The sequence below is a fragment of the Papio anubis genome, chromosome 17 (assembly GCF_008728515.1).
Source record: "Papio anubis isolate 15944 chromosome 17, Panubis1.0, whole genome shotgun sequence".
Classification (NCBI taxonomy): domain Eukaryota; kingdom Metazoa; phylum Chordata; class Mammalia; order Primates; family Cercopithecidae; genus Papio; species Papio anubis.
Window position 1 is genome coordinate 66,643,676 of NC_044992.1, and position 16,241 is coordinate 66,659,916.

At 53.5% G+C, this 16,241-nt stretch overlaps 1 protein-coding gene across 1 annotated transcript; it reads left to right on the forward strand.

Moving 5' to 3' along the window:
* The first annotated feature begins 250 nt into the window (after positions 1–250).
* On the forward strand, positions 251–15,851 carry OTOP3 (otopetrin 3). The gene is made up of 7 exons (XM_003913400.4): positions 251–964; positions 6,605–7,021; positions 7,112–7,248; positions 8,504–8,562; positions 8,823–8,941; positions 12,196–13,010; positions 15,122–15,851. The coding sequence occupies exons 1-7, from the start codon at positions 946–948 to the stop codon at positions 15,290–15,292; spliced, it is 1,737 nt and encodes a 578-aa protein (XP_003913449.1). The 5' UTR covers positions 251–945; the 3' UTR covers positions 15,293–15,851.
* The last annotated feature ends 390 nt before the right edge of the window (positions 15,852–16,241 follow it).

The following is a 16,241-nucleotide window of genomic DNA, read 5'->3' on the forward strand; positions in this document are numbered from 1 at the left end:
GAGAGAGAGAGAGAGAGACAGGGCAGTTCTAGTTTAAAAGGAGTTGGGAGTCTCAGATCCTCACCACCTGGGCCTCCCCTGACCTCCCCCTGCCCCGGAGGTCCCCTGGGAGCTTCCCCTAAGCCTTAGGGTTTCTACTCTACAAAGGGTACAGAGATGCTTAGGAGGGAAGACAGAAGAGAGACGGGAAGGAGGCTCCACAGTTAGAAGAAGAGTGAAAGGTGGTGGTGAGCATACAGAGGCAGAGGGAGGGGGAGTGCTGGGCGTGACCCATGGAGCAGATGGCGTTTGGGGGAGATATAGGAACAGCAGCACCGGGAGTTCAGGGGACTTTGAGGAAACTGTGCCTGGACGCTGTCAGCAGAAGGAGGTGAGTAGTTCTCAGAGGCCGCAGGTGCAGCTGAGGAGGCCTCCACCCCTGTCAGAATGGCGCTGTGCTCCAACTCTTCCCCACCAAGTTTAGGTTTGACTTAAGGAAAACACAGGGTCCTGCGAGGGTGCCTTCAGGCCTGGGGCTAGGTAGGGTACAGGAAAAAGCAACTCCAGGCCTGGAGGGAGGGCGTCCATTCCCAGCTTTATCACTAAAGGAAAGCGAGGCCTGAATTCCGCACGCTCTTTACTGCGGGCCTAAGAACACTGCACCCCTCTCCACCCCACCTAAGGGCGGGCTGCGAGTCGGAGACCCTGCAGGTCCGCGCCTGCACGGCCCTCGGCCCCGCCCGCTCGTCCAGCTGCCTCGCAATTGGCTGCACCCTCTGGGTCCGAGCCCCCGGCAGGGTAATTAACGAGGGATTAATGAGATTTCCAAAGTCAACAGAAAAATCGATGGGCCGCGGAGCCCGAGCGGCGGCTGCGCAGTCCCGCTGGGGGAGGGCGTCGCGGGCATCGGTCTCACTTGGACGGACGATCCGCTCAGCGCCCGCAGTCGGTGGTTAGCCCGCGGCGATGCCTGCCCCGGCCTCAGGTAAGCCGGGAGCGCCGGCAGAACTTTCCCAGCTTGCGCACCCCAGACACTGGCACATACTACACCCCCAAAAGCGGGGTTCACAAGCAGGAGATGCAGGGATTGGAACGGGAAAGTGGGGTGACTGTGGAGAGGTCAACTCCCTTTGATCCGAGGCCGGCCCCTCTACCCGCCCCTCAACCCGGGCTCCGCGTCCCTACTCCTTTCCGTGGACCCGGGGGGCACAGAGGGCCGCAGGGCGCGGCTCCTCCTGGCGGGGCCCACACAGCAGAAAGCGGGCGCGGAGGCCTGGGGTGTGGGGTTGGTTGGGGCTGTCTGGACGCCGGGTCTGGGGCACGCACGAAGCGTCTACCCCCGGCCCCGCAGTCCCTAAAATGGCTCGGAAGGAAATCCCGAAGGCGTCTGCACTAGCAGCCTCCTCCGAGCCGGCCCTGCGTTTCTGGGCCGGGCGCCGGGCCCGACGGCTCCGCGGCTTTCATCACCGCTCCAACCGAGACCCACAAACCAGTCCGGTGTTCCCACCCTCCCTTGGACTGGCGTCGCGCCCAGGGGCATGACAGGGGGCGGCAGAGTCCTGCTTGTCAGTTCCAGGCGCCCTTGCCCTAGCTCTCTGCCCGAGACCCCTACGTGCCCACTCCAGCCCCCTGCCCAGCCCAGGACGAAATTTGCTCCTTTGAAGGCTCACTCCAGCGGCCTTTGGAGGGTTGGACCCCAGGGTGGGAGACGGGGAGGCTGTCAGGGCAAAGACCCCAGAGGGAGAGAACCTGGAACCTTGTCCACCAGTGTCCTCTCCAGGCCTCCAGTCTGAATAAAATCCACCCTTGAAATTCACCAGTAATCCCAACCCTTCCCAGCTCTCCAGGACCTCAAAAGAACTGGAAGGAAATGCAGAGATAACCAACACTGAGCTTTCTGGGCGCCAGGCATTACTCTCTACCTGTGCTTCTTGCATGTATTAAATCATGTCATTCTGACAAAGCCCCTATTCGGCATTAATCCCTTTTTTTTTCTTTTTCTTTTCTTTTCTTTTCTTTTTTTTTTGAGACAGGGTCTAACTCTGTCCCTCAGGCTGGAGTTCAATGTCACCATCACAGCTCACTGCAGCCTCAGCCTCCCAGGCTGAAGCAATCCTCCCACATCAGCTTCCCGAGTAGCTGGGACCACAGGTGCATGCCACTACACCTGGCTAATTGTTCGGTATTTTTTGTAGAGATGGGGTTTTGCCATGTTCCCCAGGCTGGTCTCCAACTCCTGGGCTCAAGGGATCCGCTCACCTCAGCCTCCCAAAGTGCTGGAATTACAGGCGTGAGCCATTGCAGTCAGCCTCATTCAGGAAGTCTTTATTGAGCATCTACTGTGCACCAGCTACTATTCCATAGTTGTGTATCTGTTTTGCGGATGACAACACTGAGGCACAGAGTCTAAGTAGCTCTCTGTAGTAGTCTCAGTAGTCTAAGATGACAGAGGTAATAAGTGCTGGAATCTGAGCTCTTGATCATTAATCTACCCCGCTTCAGGGCCGGAGGAGAGGGGGCAGGTTTGGGGGAAGGGGAAGTAAAGCAGTTAGAATTGGGAGATGAGGAGCAGGGAGGCATTCCGGTGAGACCCAGCCTTGCTCAATTTGGGTGGAGGAGCTTAGGAGGGAAAGATAAAGATCATCTGGAGTCTCCTCCCCAGCCAGCTTGGAAAGAGTTTAATGGGAAGGGTCTCTGTCCACAACTCTGGTGCTGAAAATTCCCCAAAAGATGCCGGAGTCAGCTGGCAAACACTGGATGAATGTCACGTCTGCGCTAGGTTTGGGGGGTCCGAGTTAAGCAGGACCTAGTCTCTGTCCTGGAGGAGTTCCAGGCCTTAATGGGAGCTAGCCACACCCACAGCACACCAAACAGGGCACACCTACTCTCAATAGAGGGGAGTGGCCCCAGCAAAGTAGCACCAGAAGGTTTAGGCAGAGACAAAGCCTTTCCAGGTGGGTGGGGAGGATGGGTGAGTGGCCGGGGGTGGGAGGGGCAGAAAGAAGAGCAGTGTCCAGGAGGGATGGCAGGAGGCAGGAGACCACGGGAGAAACAGAGAACTCTCTACCTGGGCCTGGGTGGATGTCGGAGGCAGGTGCCTTGAGTACGGCAGTGGAGGTGGGTGGGGACAGGGAGGAGACAGAACTTGGGCAAGGATGACAGAGTGGACTGGGAAAGAGGAGAAAATAATTTATAGAATCTTGAAAAGGGGCTCAAGTTCTAGTGCTCCATCTGCCCCAGAAGAGAACAGCAGAAAGTATAAATATGGAGCAGGTGGAAAATGGGAGAATATGCCCAAGGGAGAATGGGAGCCTGGAGAGGTTGCATTTTCAAGCCAGATATGGTGAGGGTCTTCTGCTGTTGCATAGAGGGCACGTCTGAAGCTCCTGAAGCCCAGGGTCTCAAGGGAGAGACAGAGCAAAGCACAGCTAATGGAAGCAGAGGACAATGGGTGGTCAGTGTGGGATGAGATGGGAGTGCTGACGAGGGAAGGCCACAGAGAGGAGGCGGGGTCTGTGCCAAGTCCTGAAGCACAAGCTAGAGTTACCCAAGGGGCAAAAGGGGTAGGCATTAAAGGCAAAGGATAGGGTGTGAGCAAAGACTGGGTGCATTCCAGGAAGTGCAGCAAGATGGTGTAGCCCAAGGAGAGGGGAGTAAGGTCTGAAGACAATGCTAGAGGGGTAAGTTGAAGCCAGACGAGGAGGCAGCAGCAGCTACTCTGCCTTGGGCAGAGAACCTGGAACCTTGTCCAGGCCCATACTAATCATATACCTCTCATTTTGAAAGGCCACACAGGCTGTGTCAGCAGTTTGGACTTTATACTGAGGGCAATTAGTTGCCTTTGCAGGACTTTCAGTAAGGGAGAGGCACTCTGGGCAAGGAGACCAGTCCAAGAGAGCGAGGATGGGGGCCCAGACTAGGCAGTGGTTGAGGTCAAGAAAAATCCGTGCCAGTCATGGTGGCTCACACCTGTAATCCCAACACTTTGGGAACCTGAGACAGGAGGATCACTTGAGGCGAGGAGTTCAAGACCAGCCTAGGCAACATAACGCGACAGTGTCTCTGCAAAAAAAAAAAAAATAGCTGAGCTTGGTGGCACACGTCTGTAGTCCCAGCTACTCATGAGGCTGAATCGAGAGGATCACTTGAACCCAAGAGTTCAAGGTTGCAGTGAGCTATGATGGTGCCACTGCACTCCAGCTGGGTTGCAGAGCGAGACCCCAGCTCTAAAAATAAGTAAATAAAAATCTAAGAGCAACTTTTGAGCTGGAATGAACAAGCTTGGGGCCTAAGAGAATGCAAGGGATGAGGGGAGAGGCAAAGAGGGCGCCTAGTTCTCCGCTAGGAGGTGTGGAGATGGAGATGTCACTCTGAGATTGTGACATTAGGAAGCAAGAGAATGGGAGTAGCGAGCACCTAGAACCCTGAGCCCAGAGCGCGAGGCAGCGGCAGGACAAAGGAAGAGCCTGGGCAGAACAGGGGGTCTCTAGGGAGCCTTGTGGGTCAGCTCAGCCTCTCCACCAGGAGAGCACCCAGAAGCAGCAGAACCGTCCCCACTCTCAACAGTATCTCAGTCCCACCAGGAAGAAGGAGTGTCCAGTGGAGAGCGTATGCTGGACTCAGAGCTGCAGTCATTGGATGCCCCAAAATCTGGTCTAAGCAAGTGGTGACAAAGTGGTTGGCCTACGTGAATGCTTGGGAGAGGTGAGGAAATGGCAGGAGACATTCAGGAAAAGAGGAGGGTAAAAGATCGTGTTTCCTACATTATGTCAGGCACTCGTGGGACTTCCAGGAGTGCGGGGAGGGGCAGAGAAATGGAAGTCAGTTCCTTCAAAGTTAAGGGCATGGCCGCGGTGCTGATCCAGGCCTGTCCCATGCTCTCAGCAGACATTGTAAATCAACCCCAGAACCTTTTCCCTAAACCTTTAATGTACTTTAAAATTATTTCATTTATTTATTTATTTATGTTTAAACGCAGAGTCGTGCTCTGTCAGTCAGCTTGGAGTGCAGTGGCCCAATCATAGCTCACTGCAACCTTGATTTCCTGGGTTCAAGCCATCCTCAGCCTCCTGAATAGTTAGGACTATAGGCATAAACCATCATACCTGGCTAATATATATATTATACACACACACACACACACACACACATATATATATATGTATGTATTTTTTTTGTAGAGACGGTGTCTTCCTATGTTGGCCAGGCTGGTCTTGAATGCCTGGGTTCAAGCAATCCTCCCACCTGAGCCTCCCAAAGTGCTGAGATTACAGGCATCAGCCACCATGCCCAGCCTAAAATTACTTTTAATTACATAAGTACTGTGCTAATTAAAAAAAAAAAAAAAAAAAAAACTAGAACAGTAAAGCCAAAAAGTCTGCTACCCCCAATCCCAGTACCCTCATCCCAGAAGAAACTCCTACTGTGAAATCGATGGGTAGCATCTAGACCAGGAGTCCCCAGTCCCCAGGCTGCAGACCAGTACTGGTCCATGGCCTGTTAGGAACCAGGCCGCACAGCAGGAGGTAAGTGATGGGGAGGGAGCATGACGCCCTGAGCTCCGCCTCCTGTCAGATCAGCAGTGGCAACAGATTCTCACAGAAGCACGAACCCCATCGTGAACTGCGCATGCGAGGGATCGAAGAGTTGCCCACTCCTTATGAGAATCTAATACCCAATGATCTGAAGTGTAACAGTTTCATCCCGAAACCATCCCTCCACCTTCCATCCATGGAAAAATTGTCTTCCACGAAACTGGTCCCTGGTGCCAAAAAAGCTGGGGAGGGGACTGCTGGTCTAGACCTTTTAAAAGTAATTGTATTCTCCTGCCTCAGCCTCCCGAGTAGCTGGGACTACAGGCGCCAGCCACCACACCTGGCTAATTTTTTTGTATTTTTAGTAGAGACGGGGTTTCACCATGTTAGCCAGGATGGTCTCGATCTCCTGACCTCGTGATCTGCCAGGAGGCAGAGCTTGCAGTGAGCTGAGATAGCGCCACTGGACTCCAGCCTGGGCGACAGAGCGAGACTCCGTCTCAGGAAAAAAAAAAAAAAAGTAATTGTATAGGTTCTTGTACGTTCCCGTAATACAGTATTGTTTCAGATCACACCATTCTTTCTTACCAAGCCCAGACACAGCCTCAGGATGCTTCTCTGCAAAACATTTTAGGCAATCATTTCCCAACCAATCAGGGTCAGAATAAGAGAGGCCACGAACTTGCCCTCCCTGGTGTCGGAAGTGAAATTCCTCCCAGAAGGCGGAAGGACACCGCTGCCTTTCGATGGCAAAAAATCACAGCCCTGGAAACTGACCAGGCACTAGGCAGACGCTCACTTTAGGATCAGGCACAAGTCAGGAAGTGGGGTGGACAGGGAGGACGTGATCCTCACGCCAGTCAAACTAATTCTCCATGTTTATGTGCAGCACAGGGGCCTTCCATAGGGTCTCCTGGTCTGTTTGAACCTCCTCAGGTCCTGTAAGGTAGGTGGGGCAGCTGCTATTAGTTCCAGTGTCCCAACCAGAGAGGCCGCATAGCTGACCCTGGGTCACATAGCGGTTAGGGGCAGGGTGGACTTGAACCCAGGACAGCCTGGCAGTTAACCCAGGACCCTTTCTCCATCTCCAGGTCCTGCTGAGGCTACACCCATGCCTTCTTCAGAAGCACGGGAGACTGAAGCAGCCCCACATAAGGAGAACCGAGTGGATATGGGGGCCAAGGAGAGAGCGGCCACCGACCCGCTCCAGCAGAAGTCCTGGCTGGTGCGGCATTTCTCCCTGCTACTGCGGCGGGACCGACAAGCCCAGAAGGCGGGGCAACTCTTCTCGGGGCTCCTGGCCCTGAACGTAGTGTTCCTGGGCGGGGCCTTCATCTGCAGCATGATCTTCAACAAGGTGGCCGTCACTCTGGGCGACGTGTGGATCCTGCTGGCCACGCTGAAGGTCCTCTCCCTGCTCTGGCTTCTCTACTACGTGGCAAGCACCACCCGCCGACCACACGCCGTGCTCTACCAAGATCCCCACGCGGGGCCCCTCTGGGTGCGGGGTGAGTGTCAGGGTGCTGGGGTGCTGGGCAGGGTGGGAAGGGAGAGCCGGTTCCGGGCAGGTGCCAACGCCCGCCCGCACCTCCGGCCAGGTTCCCTAGTGCTCTTCGGCACCTGCACCTTCTGCCTCAACATCTTTCGAGTGGGCTACGATGCGAGCCACATCCGCTGCAAGTCACAGCTGGAGCTTGTCTTCCCTGTCATCGAGATGGTCTTCATCGGTGTCCAGGTGACAGGCTTCTCCCGTCCCCACACCACCGGGGACATACACTATCTACCCATGGTGTGCACACACCTCCCACTACCTGTGCCTAGAAGCAGCCACATAGGCAAATACCTAATGCCGCAGGGTCTTTGCGCACACACCACGCCCCTCACACAAGTGTCCACGTCCACACATACCCATGGGTTCCTGCATCAACACACACACCGTGGCACCAAATGTAGACACTTAGAAGTCCAGCTGCCTATGTGTATGTAGGCGTATCCCTGAATATACACTCCCTAGATGCACAAACCTCGTCTTAAGAATACAATCTCAGGGCTGGGTGCGGTGGCTCAAGCCTGTAATCCCAGCGTTTTAGGAGGCCGAGATAGGCGGATCATGAGGTCAGGAGATCGAGACCATCCTGGCTAACACGGTGAAACCTCGTCTCTACTAAAAGAAAAAAAATACAAAAAAGTAGCTGGGCCAGGTGGCAGGTGCCTGTAGTCCCAGCTACTCGGCAGGCTGAGGCAGGAGAATGGCGTAAACCCGAGAGGCAGAGCTTGCAGTGAGCTGAGATTGGGCCACTGCACTCCAGCCTGGGTGACAGAGCGAGACTCCGTCTCAAAAAACAGAACAAAACAAAAAGAATACAATCTCGGTCTGTCGCGTTGGCTCATGCCTGTAATCCCAGCACTTTGGGAGGCCGAGGCAGGTGGATTACCTGAGGTCAGGAGTTTGAGACCAGCCTGGTCAACATGGTAAAACCCTGTCTCTACTAAAAATATAAAAATTAGCCAGGTGCAGCACACGCCTGTAGACCCAGCTACTTCTGAGGCTGAGGCACGAGAATCACTTGAACCCAGGAGGCAGAGAGTTTGCAGTGAGCCAAGATCGTGCCACTGCGCTCCAGCCTGGGCAACAGAGTGAGACTCTGTCTCAAAAAAAATAAGAATACAATCTCCAGCTTCCTCTTAGGTTTCTCTTGTCGCCAGGCATTGTGTTGGCTGTTTTGTTCCCACCGTCTTATTTCCCCAACAAGAAGGCATTTACACAAAGGGTGGGGTTTTTTGTCCCTTTTCACAGTTGAGGCAACTAAGGCTCAGAGATGGTTTGCCACTGACTCAATACCACACAGCAAGAAGCAGTAGAGCCAAGATTCCGACCCAGTCTTTCTCCTTGTGTCTTTCACTGTAAATACATGCATGCGCCCCAGGAACTCGCACTGTGGTCCCACCACCTCCACCAGCCCCTGGGCTCAAGGCCCTGTCTCTTTCAGACCTGGGTGCTCTGGAAACACTGCAAAGACTGTGTTCAGGTCCAGACCAACTTCACTAGGTAAGACTTCTCTCCCTCCCAAACCCTCTGGCCTCTCTGTCCTCCCCACCACTTCCCTGGTCAGGGTGGCCCTGGGGCTATAGGTTAGTCTGGGATGTGTCCTAGGTGGCCCCAGGGCTGCCTCTTGTGTCCTAGTGCCAGCGTGACACTAGGGAGTGAGTGGTTGGGAGTGAGTGGTTGCCCAACAACAGCGGATGGTGAGGGTTTGGCGCCTGGAGAGCCGGCCAGGGTGTGTGAGAAGAGTGTGGCACTTCCCCCAGATGTGGCCTGATGCTGACCCTGGCCACGAACCTGCTGCTGTGGGTTCTGGCCGTTACCAATGACTCCATGCACCGAGAGATCGAAGCTGAGCTTGGCATCCTCATGGGAAAATACACAGGTATGGAAAGGAGACCAGGTCTTCCTTGCCCTGAAACACACACACACACACACGCACACACGCTACATTCCCTAAAACAGGTGAGGCTCAGTAAGTCTATAGAGTTGGGAGTAAACTCTAGAGGCCAGATTAGGAATCAACAGAAAACTGAAGTTTGCCAGTGGTCCCCATCCCACCCCATCAGGTGCTGACGCCCTGCACCCCACTCCAGTCGTCAGCAAGCCAGCCACTGATCCCGGCTGAGCTAGCCACTAAGTCCTTCAGGTATGCACCCCACCCATGGTATTTGCATTTTACTTGCAAGCAACTCAACAGCCTCCAGGGTTGAAAGGAATGTCTTCCTAATACAATTTTAGGTGCCTGGCTTTATCAATCAGGTGGGACAGAAGATTTCTGGGCAGAAAAATACTCCCAAGATTGTCCCATATGCCTCACCTCCTATCTTAGAGGCTGCATCCCATACCCAACATGGGAACACTGCTCTGTAGGATTGAGCCACACCTGTATGTACATGCCCCACCCCACCCCGGGCGGCATCACCATCACGCCCTGCAGCCCAGCCCTCCCAGCACATCCACATATTCACATACCCGCTGCATCAGTCACGACACGCCTGTGTACTGTGGGCATTCTGTATACTCTGCTTGCGTTTCTCAGAAAAGCAGTGCAAAGAGAGAATTTTTGCCAAGTGACATCATGGATTTTGATATTATAAAATAATTCAAGGCTGGGCGCGGTGGCTCACGCCTATAATCCCAGCACTTTGGGAGGCCGAGGCAGGCGGATCACCTGAGGTCAGGAGTTTGAAACCAGCCTAGCCAACATAGTGAATCCCTGTCTCTACTAAAAATACAAAAATTAGCCAGGCATGGTGGTGGGTGCCTGTAATCCCCGCTACTTGGGAGAATCTACCCAGCTATTGAGGCATGCAAATCACTTGAACCCGGAAGGCGGAGGTTGCAGTGAGCTGAGATCGCGCCATTGCACTCCAGCCTGGGTGACAAGACTGAAACTGTCATAAAATAAAATAATAAAATAAAGCAAAATAAAATAATTCAAGCATTACATATGAGTAGAAGAACAAGACATACCCATCACCTAGGCATAATAATTATTAACATTTGGCCATATTTACTTATTTTTACTTTTTGCTAAAGTACTTAAATTACAGAAATCATAACATTATATCTCAAAATAGTTCAGTATGCATCTTTTTTTTTTTTTTTTTTTGAGACAGGGTCTCACTCTGTCACGCAGGCTGGAGTGCAGTGGTGCAATCATAGCTCACTACAGTTTCAAACTTTTGGGCTCAAGCTATCCTCCCACCTCAGCTTCCTGAGTAGCTGGGACCACAGGCACATGCCAGCATGCCCAGCTCATTTTTAAAATTTTTGCAGAGATGGGGTCCCACAAAAAAATTCTGAGCCCAGACTTGTCTCAAACTACTGGGCTCAAGTGATCCTCCCTCCTCAGCCTCCTGAAGTGCTGGGATTGTAGGCATGAGCCACCATGCCGGGCTAAGTGTGCATCTCTTTAAAAACAGATATATTCCCCCACATGACCACAATGCTATTATGGTTGTTAACAAAATCCTTCAACTTCGTTCTATCCTCTGAATCAATCTATATCCCACTTTCTCCAGTTAATCCCAGAAATGTCTTTTGTTTTGTTTGTTTTTTTTTGTTTTGTTTTTTGTTGTTTTGTTTCGTTTTTTTTTGAGACGGAGTCTCGCTCTGTTGCTCAGGCTGGAATGCAGTGGTGCTATCTCGGCTTACTGCAAGCTCCGCCTCCCGAGTTCACGCCATTCTCCTGCCTCAGCCTTCTGAGTAGCTGGGACTACAAGCGCCCGCCACCACGTCCAGCTCATGTTTTGTATTTTTAGTAGAGACGGGATTTCACTGTGTTAGCCAGGATGGTCTCGATCTCCTGATCTCATGATCTGCCCGCCTTGGCCTCCCAAAGTGCTGGGATTACAGGCGTGAGCCACCTAGAAATGTCTTTTACAGACATTTTGTTCAAACATGCAATGCATTTGGTTAAATCTAAATTGGTATTTTCCCACTGACCTTGAGACTTGTCAGGTTTCTTCCTCCTGGCAGTGTTTAACTCGCTTCCCTCACCCTTACCTTTCCTTGGAATGGGAAGTATGGACAAAATCTTGATTAGATTCAGGTTAGATATTTTTGGCCCTAGCTTCTTCCAGGTGATGCTGTGTGCTTTGAAGGACAGCGATGCCAAGGTACTAATGACTGATGGCCAGACACTGAGTGCTGCTAAGGCCGATCGCTGGGTTCAGCTGTCACAGCCACGGGTTTTCCCTTGAGCCCAGGAAGTCATCTGTGGAGGTGACCTTTGGCACCAGAGACATCACGTGAGGGTTTTGGGGGTTTCGGTTTTTGGTTTATTTGAGACACGGTCTCACTCTGTCACCCAGACTGGAATGCAGTCATGGGAACACGGCTCACTGCAGCCTCAACTTCCCAGGCTCAAGTGATCCTCCCACCTCAGCCTCCCACATAGCTGGTACTACAGGTGTGTGCCACCCGGCTAATTTTTTTGTTTGTTTGTTTTTGTTTTTTTGTTTGTTTGTTTTTGAGATGGAGTTTCGCTCTGTCGCCCAGGCTGAAATGCAATGGCACATTCTTGGCTGACTGCAACCTCCGCTTCCCGGGCTCAAGCCATTCTTCCGCCTCAGCCTCCCAGGTAGCTGGGATTACAGGCATGTGCCACCATGCCCAGTTAATTTTTGTATTTGTAGTAGAGACGGGGTTTCACCATGTTGCCCAGGCTGGTCTTGAACTCCTGACCTCAGGTGATCCACCTGCCTCAGCCTCCCAAACAGTTGGGATTACAGGCGTGAGCCAGCGCACCTGGCCATGTTTTTTATTTTTAGTAGAGACGAGGTCTCACCATGTTACCCAAGTCGATCTTGAATTCCTGAGCTCAAGCAGTCTTCCTGCCTTGGTCTCTCAAAGGGCTGGGATTAGAGGCATGAGCCACTGCGCCCGGCATGTTTTTAATGCTTTACATAAGCTTGGCATCTCAAGTCTTCAATTCCTCTGAAAAAGAATGGCCATTCTGTGGGATTTCTGATCTCTTTTCTGATCTCCTCAGTTTCCACATCCATAAAATGAGCGACTGGGTCTCTTTCAGCTCTGGTGTATTCCAGGGAATGGGAGGGATCTGTGTAGCCAGTCTCCTCAGAGCAGGGCCTGCCTGAATGTCTGCCCCTCCCACCCTGCCCCCTGCACCAGGCAATGAGACCAACACCTGTCTGTGCCTCAATGCCACCGCGTGTGAAGCTTTCCGGAGGGGCTTCCTGATGCTGTACCCCTTCAGCACTGAGTACTGCCTCATCTGCTGTGCCGTGCTGTTTGTTATGTGGAAGAATGTGGGCCGCAGTGTGGCACCCCACATGGGTGCCCACCCTGGCACTGTGCCCTTCCACCTGCACGGGGCCATCTTCGGGCTGCTGCTGGGCCTGCTGGTGCTGTTGGCAGGCGTCTGCGTCTTTGTGCTCTTCCAAATCGAGGCCAGTGGCTCTGCCATTGCTTACCAGTACTTCACTCTCTACTATGCCTTCTATGTGGCTGTGCTGCCCGCCATGAGCCTGGCATGCCTGGCAGGCACAGCCATACACGGGCTGGAGGAGCGAGAGCTGGACACGGTCAAGAACCCTACCCGCAGCCTGGATGTGGTGCTGCTGATGGGTGCTGCACTGGGCCAGATGGGCATCGCCTATTTCTCCATTGTGGCCATTGTGGCCAAGCACCCGCATGAGCTGCTCAACCGCCTCATCCTGGCCTACTCGCTGCTGCTCATCCTGCAGCACATCGCTCAGAACCTCTTCATCATCGAGGGCCTGCACCGGCGCCCACTCTGGGAGGCAGTTCCCGAGGGCCTGGCAAGAAAGCAGGAGGCTGAACCTCCCCGCAGAGGCTCCCTGCTGGAGCTGGGCCAGGGCCTGCAGCGGGCCTCACTGGCCTACATCCACTCCTACAGCCACCTCAACTGGAAACGGCGGGCCCTCAAGGAGATCTCACTCTTCCTCATCCTCTGCAATATCACAGTAAGTGACTGGGCTAAGGGGTCTGGGGGATAGAGGCGCCAGGCAGACCCAGAAAGCCTCACTCAGGAAGGGATGGATCAAGGACACATCTTTTTCCAACTAGCTTGATGCTGCTTAAGAGTGTCCCCCCAGTTCCCTACAAGGTGCCTGGCATGAATGAATGTGCCAAGCATTTGGCTAAGTGCTCTTCACAAACAAGTACGTAAGACTTCTACCTTCCAGTGACTTCCCATCTAGTTGGGAAGACACCACTGAATTCATCATCCCTGGATTCAGTCAAAGGAAGAAATCAGGAAGTACCTGATTTTCTAAGACATTCCTAGTGGAAGATGTTGATAATGGTTGCCCAGTTTCTGGTGGATATCCCAGGTACACCTTTCTATGCAATATCTCCATACCTCATTGAATCATCACAGTAACTCCATGCAACAGACACTATTGCTGTCCCTTTTCACAGAGGAGGAAACTAAGGCTTAGGTTATTGGACCTGCCCAAGTACCCACAGCCTGTAAGTAGCAGGGCTGGGACAACTCAGGGTTGTTTGACCCCAAGCACTCAATGCACTGAAAACATACCCCAGAAATGAAACCTCTGGTCCAGGCAGAGGATAAATTGGCTCTAAAGTGCATTAGGAGCTCAGCAAAGGAACTGCGGATCTGTATAGCCAAGGAAGGCTTCATGAAGGTTTGATTTGAGCCTTGAGGAATGGGTAGAATTTGGACAGGAAGGTAGGAGGGGGAAGGGGGTCATAACTAGCAGAAATGACGGGGCACAGTGGTTCACACCTGTAATCCCAGCACTTTGGGAGGCCGAGGCAGGAGGATCCCCTGAGCCCAGGAGTTTAAGACCAACCTGGACAACACAGGGAGACCCTGCCTCTACAAAAAAAAATTTAAAATTAGTCTGGACACGGTGGCTCACTGGACACAGTGGCTCACAGTGACTCCCAGCACTTTGGGAGGCTGAGGTGGGTGGGTCACTTGAGGCCAGGAGTTGGAGACCAGCCTGGGCAACATGGTAAAACCTCATCTCTACTAAAAATACAAAAATTAGCCAGGCATGGTGGTGCACACCTGTAATTCCAGCTACTCGGGAGGCTGAGGCACAAGAATCGCTCGAACCCAGGAGGCAGAGGTTGCAGTGAGCCAAGACTGTGCCACTGCACTCCAGCCTGGGTGACAGAGTGAGACTCTGTCTCTTAAAAAATAATAATAATAGGCCGGGCGCGGTGGCTCAAGCCTGTAATCCCAGCACTTTGGGAGGCCGAGACGGGCGGATCACAAGGTCAGGAGATCGAGACCATCCTGGCTAACACGGTGAAACCCCGTCTCTACTAAAAAATACAAAAAACTAGCCGGGCGCAGTGGCGGGCGCCTGTAGTCCCAGCTACTCGGGAGGCTGAGGCAGGAGAATGGTGTGAACCCGGGAGGCGGAGCTTGCAGTGAGCTGAGATCCGGCCACTGCACTCCAGCCTGGGCGGCAGAGCGAGACTCCGTCTCAAAAAAAAAAAAAAAAAAAAATAATAATAATAATAATAATAAAAATAAAAATTAGCCAGGCATGATAGTGCATGCCTGCAGTCCCAGCTACTTGGGAGGCTGAGATGGGAGGATCACTTGAGCCCGGGAGGTTGAGGCTGCATTGAGCTGTGATCCTGCCACTGCACTCCAGCCTGAGTGACAGAGTGAGACCTTACCTCAAATAAATAAATAAATAAATAATAAAAATAAAAAGTAGCTAGCCGAGGAGTGAAGCCTGAGCTCAGGGTACAGGGTGGGGGTGCCCAGCTTGACAGAGCAGGTGGCACGCTGGGAATTCCTGCTTCTCCCCACACATGGCGGCAGCCCGGGGTCTCCTGACCCATCTGAAGTTCAGGCTGGCCACAGGCAAGCTCATGGAGATGGCTGGGGATGGCTAAGGCCTTCTGCAGTAGAGTGAGAAAGATCCGGGGAAAGAAGAGCTCATGCTGAAAGCCCAAGGGTTGGAGGAAGATTGAGTGGGAGGTGGGGGTGGCACTGAAGGGGCTGCAGGTTTGGGGGCTGCCTCCCCTGAACTGAGTGCCTTAGGGCACAGGAGAGCCCTTCTCTAACTCAGCACATCCTCTCCCCCAGCTGTGGATGATGCCTGCATTTGGCATACACCCGGAGTTTGAGAATGGGCTAGAAAAGGATTTCTACGGCTACCAGATATGGTTCACCATCGTCAACTTCGGCCTGCCTCTGGGGGTCTTCTACCGCATGCACTCTGTGGGAGGCCTGGTGGAGGTCTACCTGGGGGCCTGAGGCTGCCCACCCCCGGCAGAACCTTGAAGTGCCAAGGCAGGGAAGATGGTAGCCCAGATGCCTCATTCTGAGGTACAGAGACCAGCCTGAGGCTCCCAAAGCCTCCTGCCCCCCAGAGCCTCACTGAAGGGGAGGGCACGGCCTATAGTCAGAGGCCAAGGGCAGGGGCCTGGACACTGAGCTTCTGATACCCATGGCCAGGCCTGGGCACATGCCTGCCCCCTGCCTTTCCACCACAATCAGCGAGCCAACGGTGCACCCCAGGAGGCTGACAGGGGCCCCCTCACGGCTACTCTCTGGGAGGGTCAGACCTACATGACTGAGTCTGGGGAGCTTAGCGAGGGGCGCCCCTCTCCAGCCAGGCCTCAGGGGTCTGCCCCCTACTGCAAGAAGAGCACCTGGTCCTAGTGTGGCTCTGGACATCCTCAGAGCTCAGAGCTCCGAGCTGGGAGGCCAGCTCCTTTCCCCACACACCTATCTCCTAATGAGCTCATTCATTAGGTGCCAGGCAGGGTTCAACAGCTCTCTCCTGCAGCATAAACCCTATTTGTTTGATCGATTTTTTGCATTCAGGCTTGTGGCATTTGTTCCCAGGAACAGAACTGCTCCTTCGGGCATGGTGGGAAGGAATGGTCCTTTTGGGTAGGGCTGTGGGCCTGGGATAGTCCTGCTCCTGGGACTGTCCTCCTGGGCCAGGAGGGTCACCCAGTTCTTCCTTGGTCTGATCCAGGGGAGGAGGTGGGAGAGACAGGTCGGGGCTCATGTCTCTCCACCCCCACCCCTCCCCAGCACACCCTCTGTCTAGGACAGAGCCCCCAGTGACATTCTGCAGCTGGCTCTCCATGCAGGCTGTGGCCCCTGGCTGATCTCCTGAGCCATCAGGTGGGGCAGGAATGGAAGGGAAAGGGCAGGTGTGGCAGGCCATCCATCTCCCTGAGCCCAGTGCAAA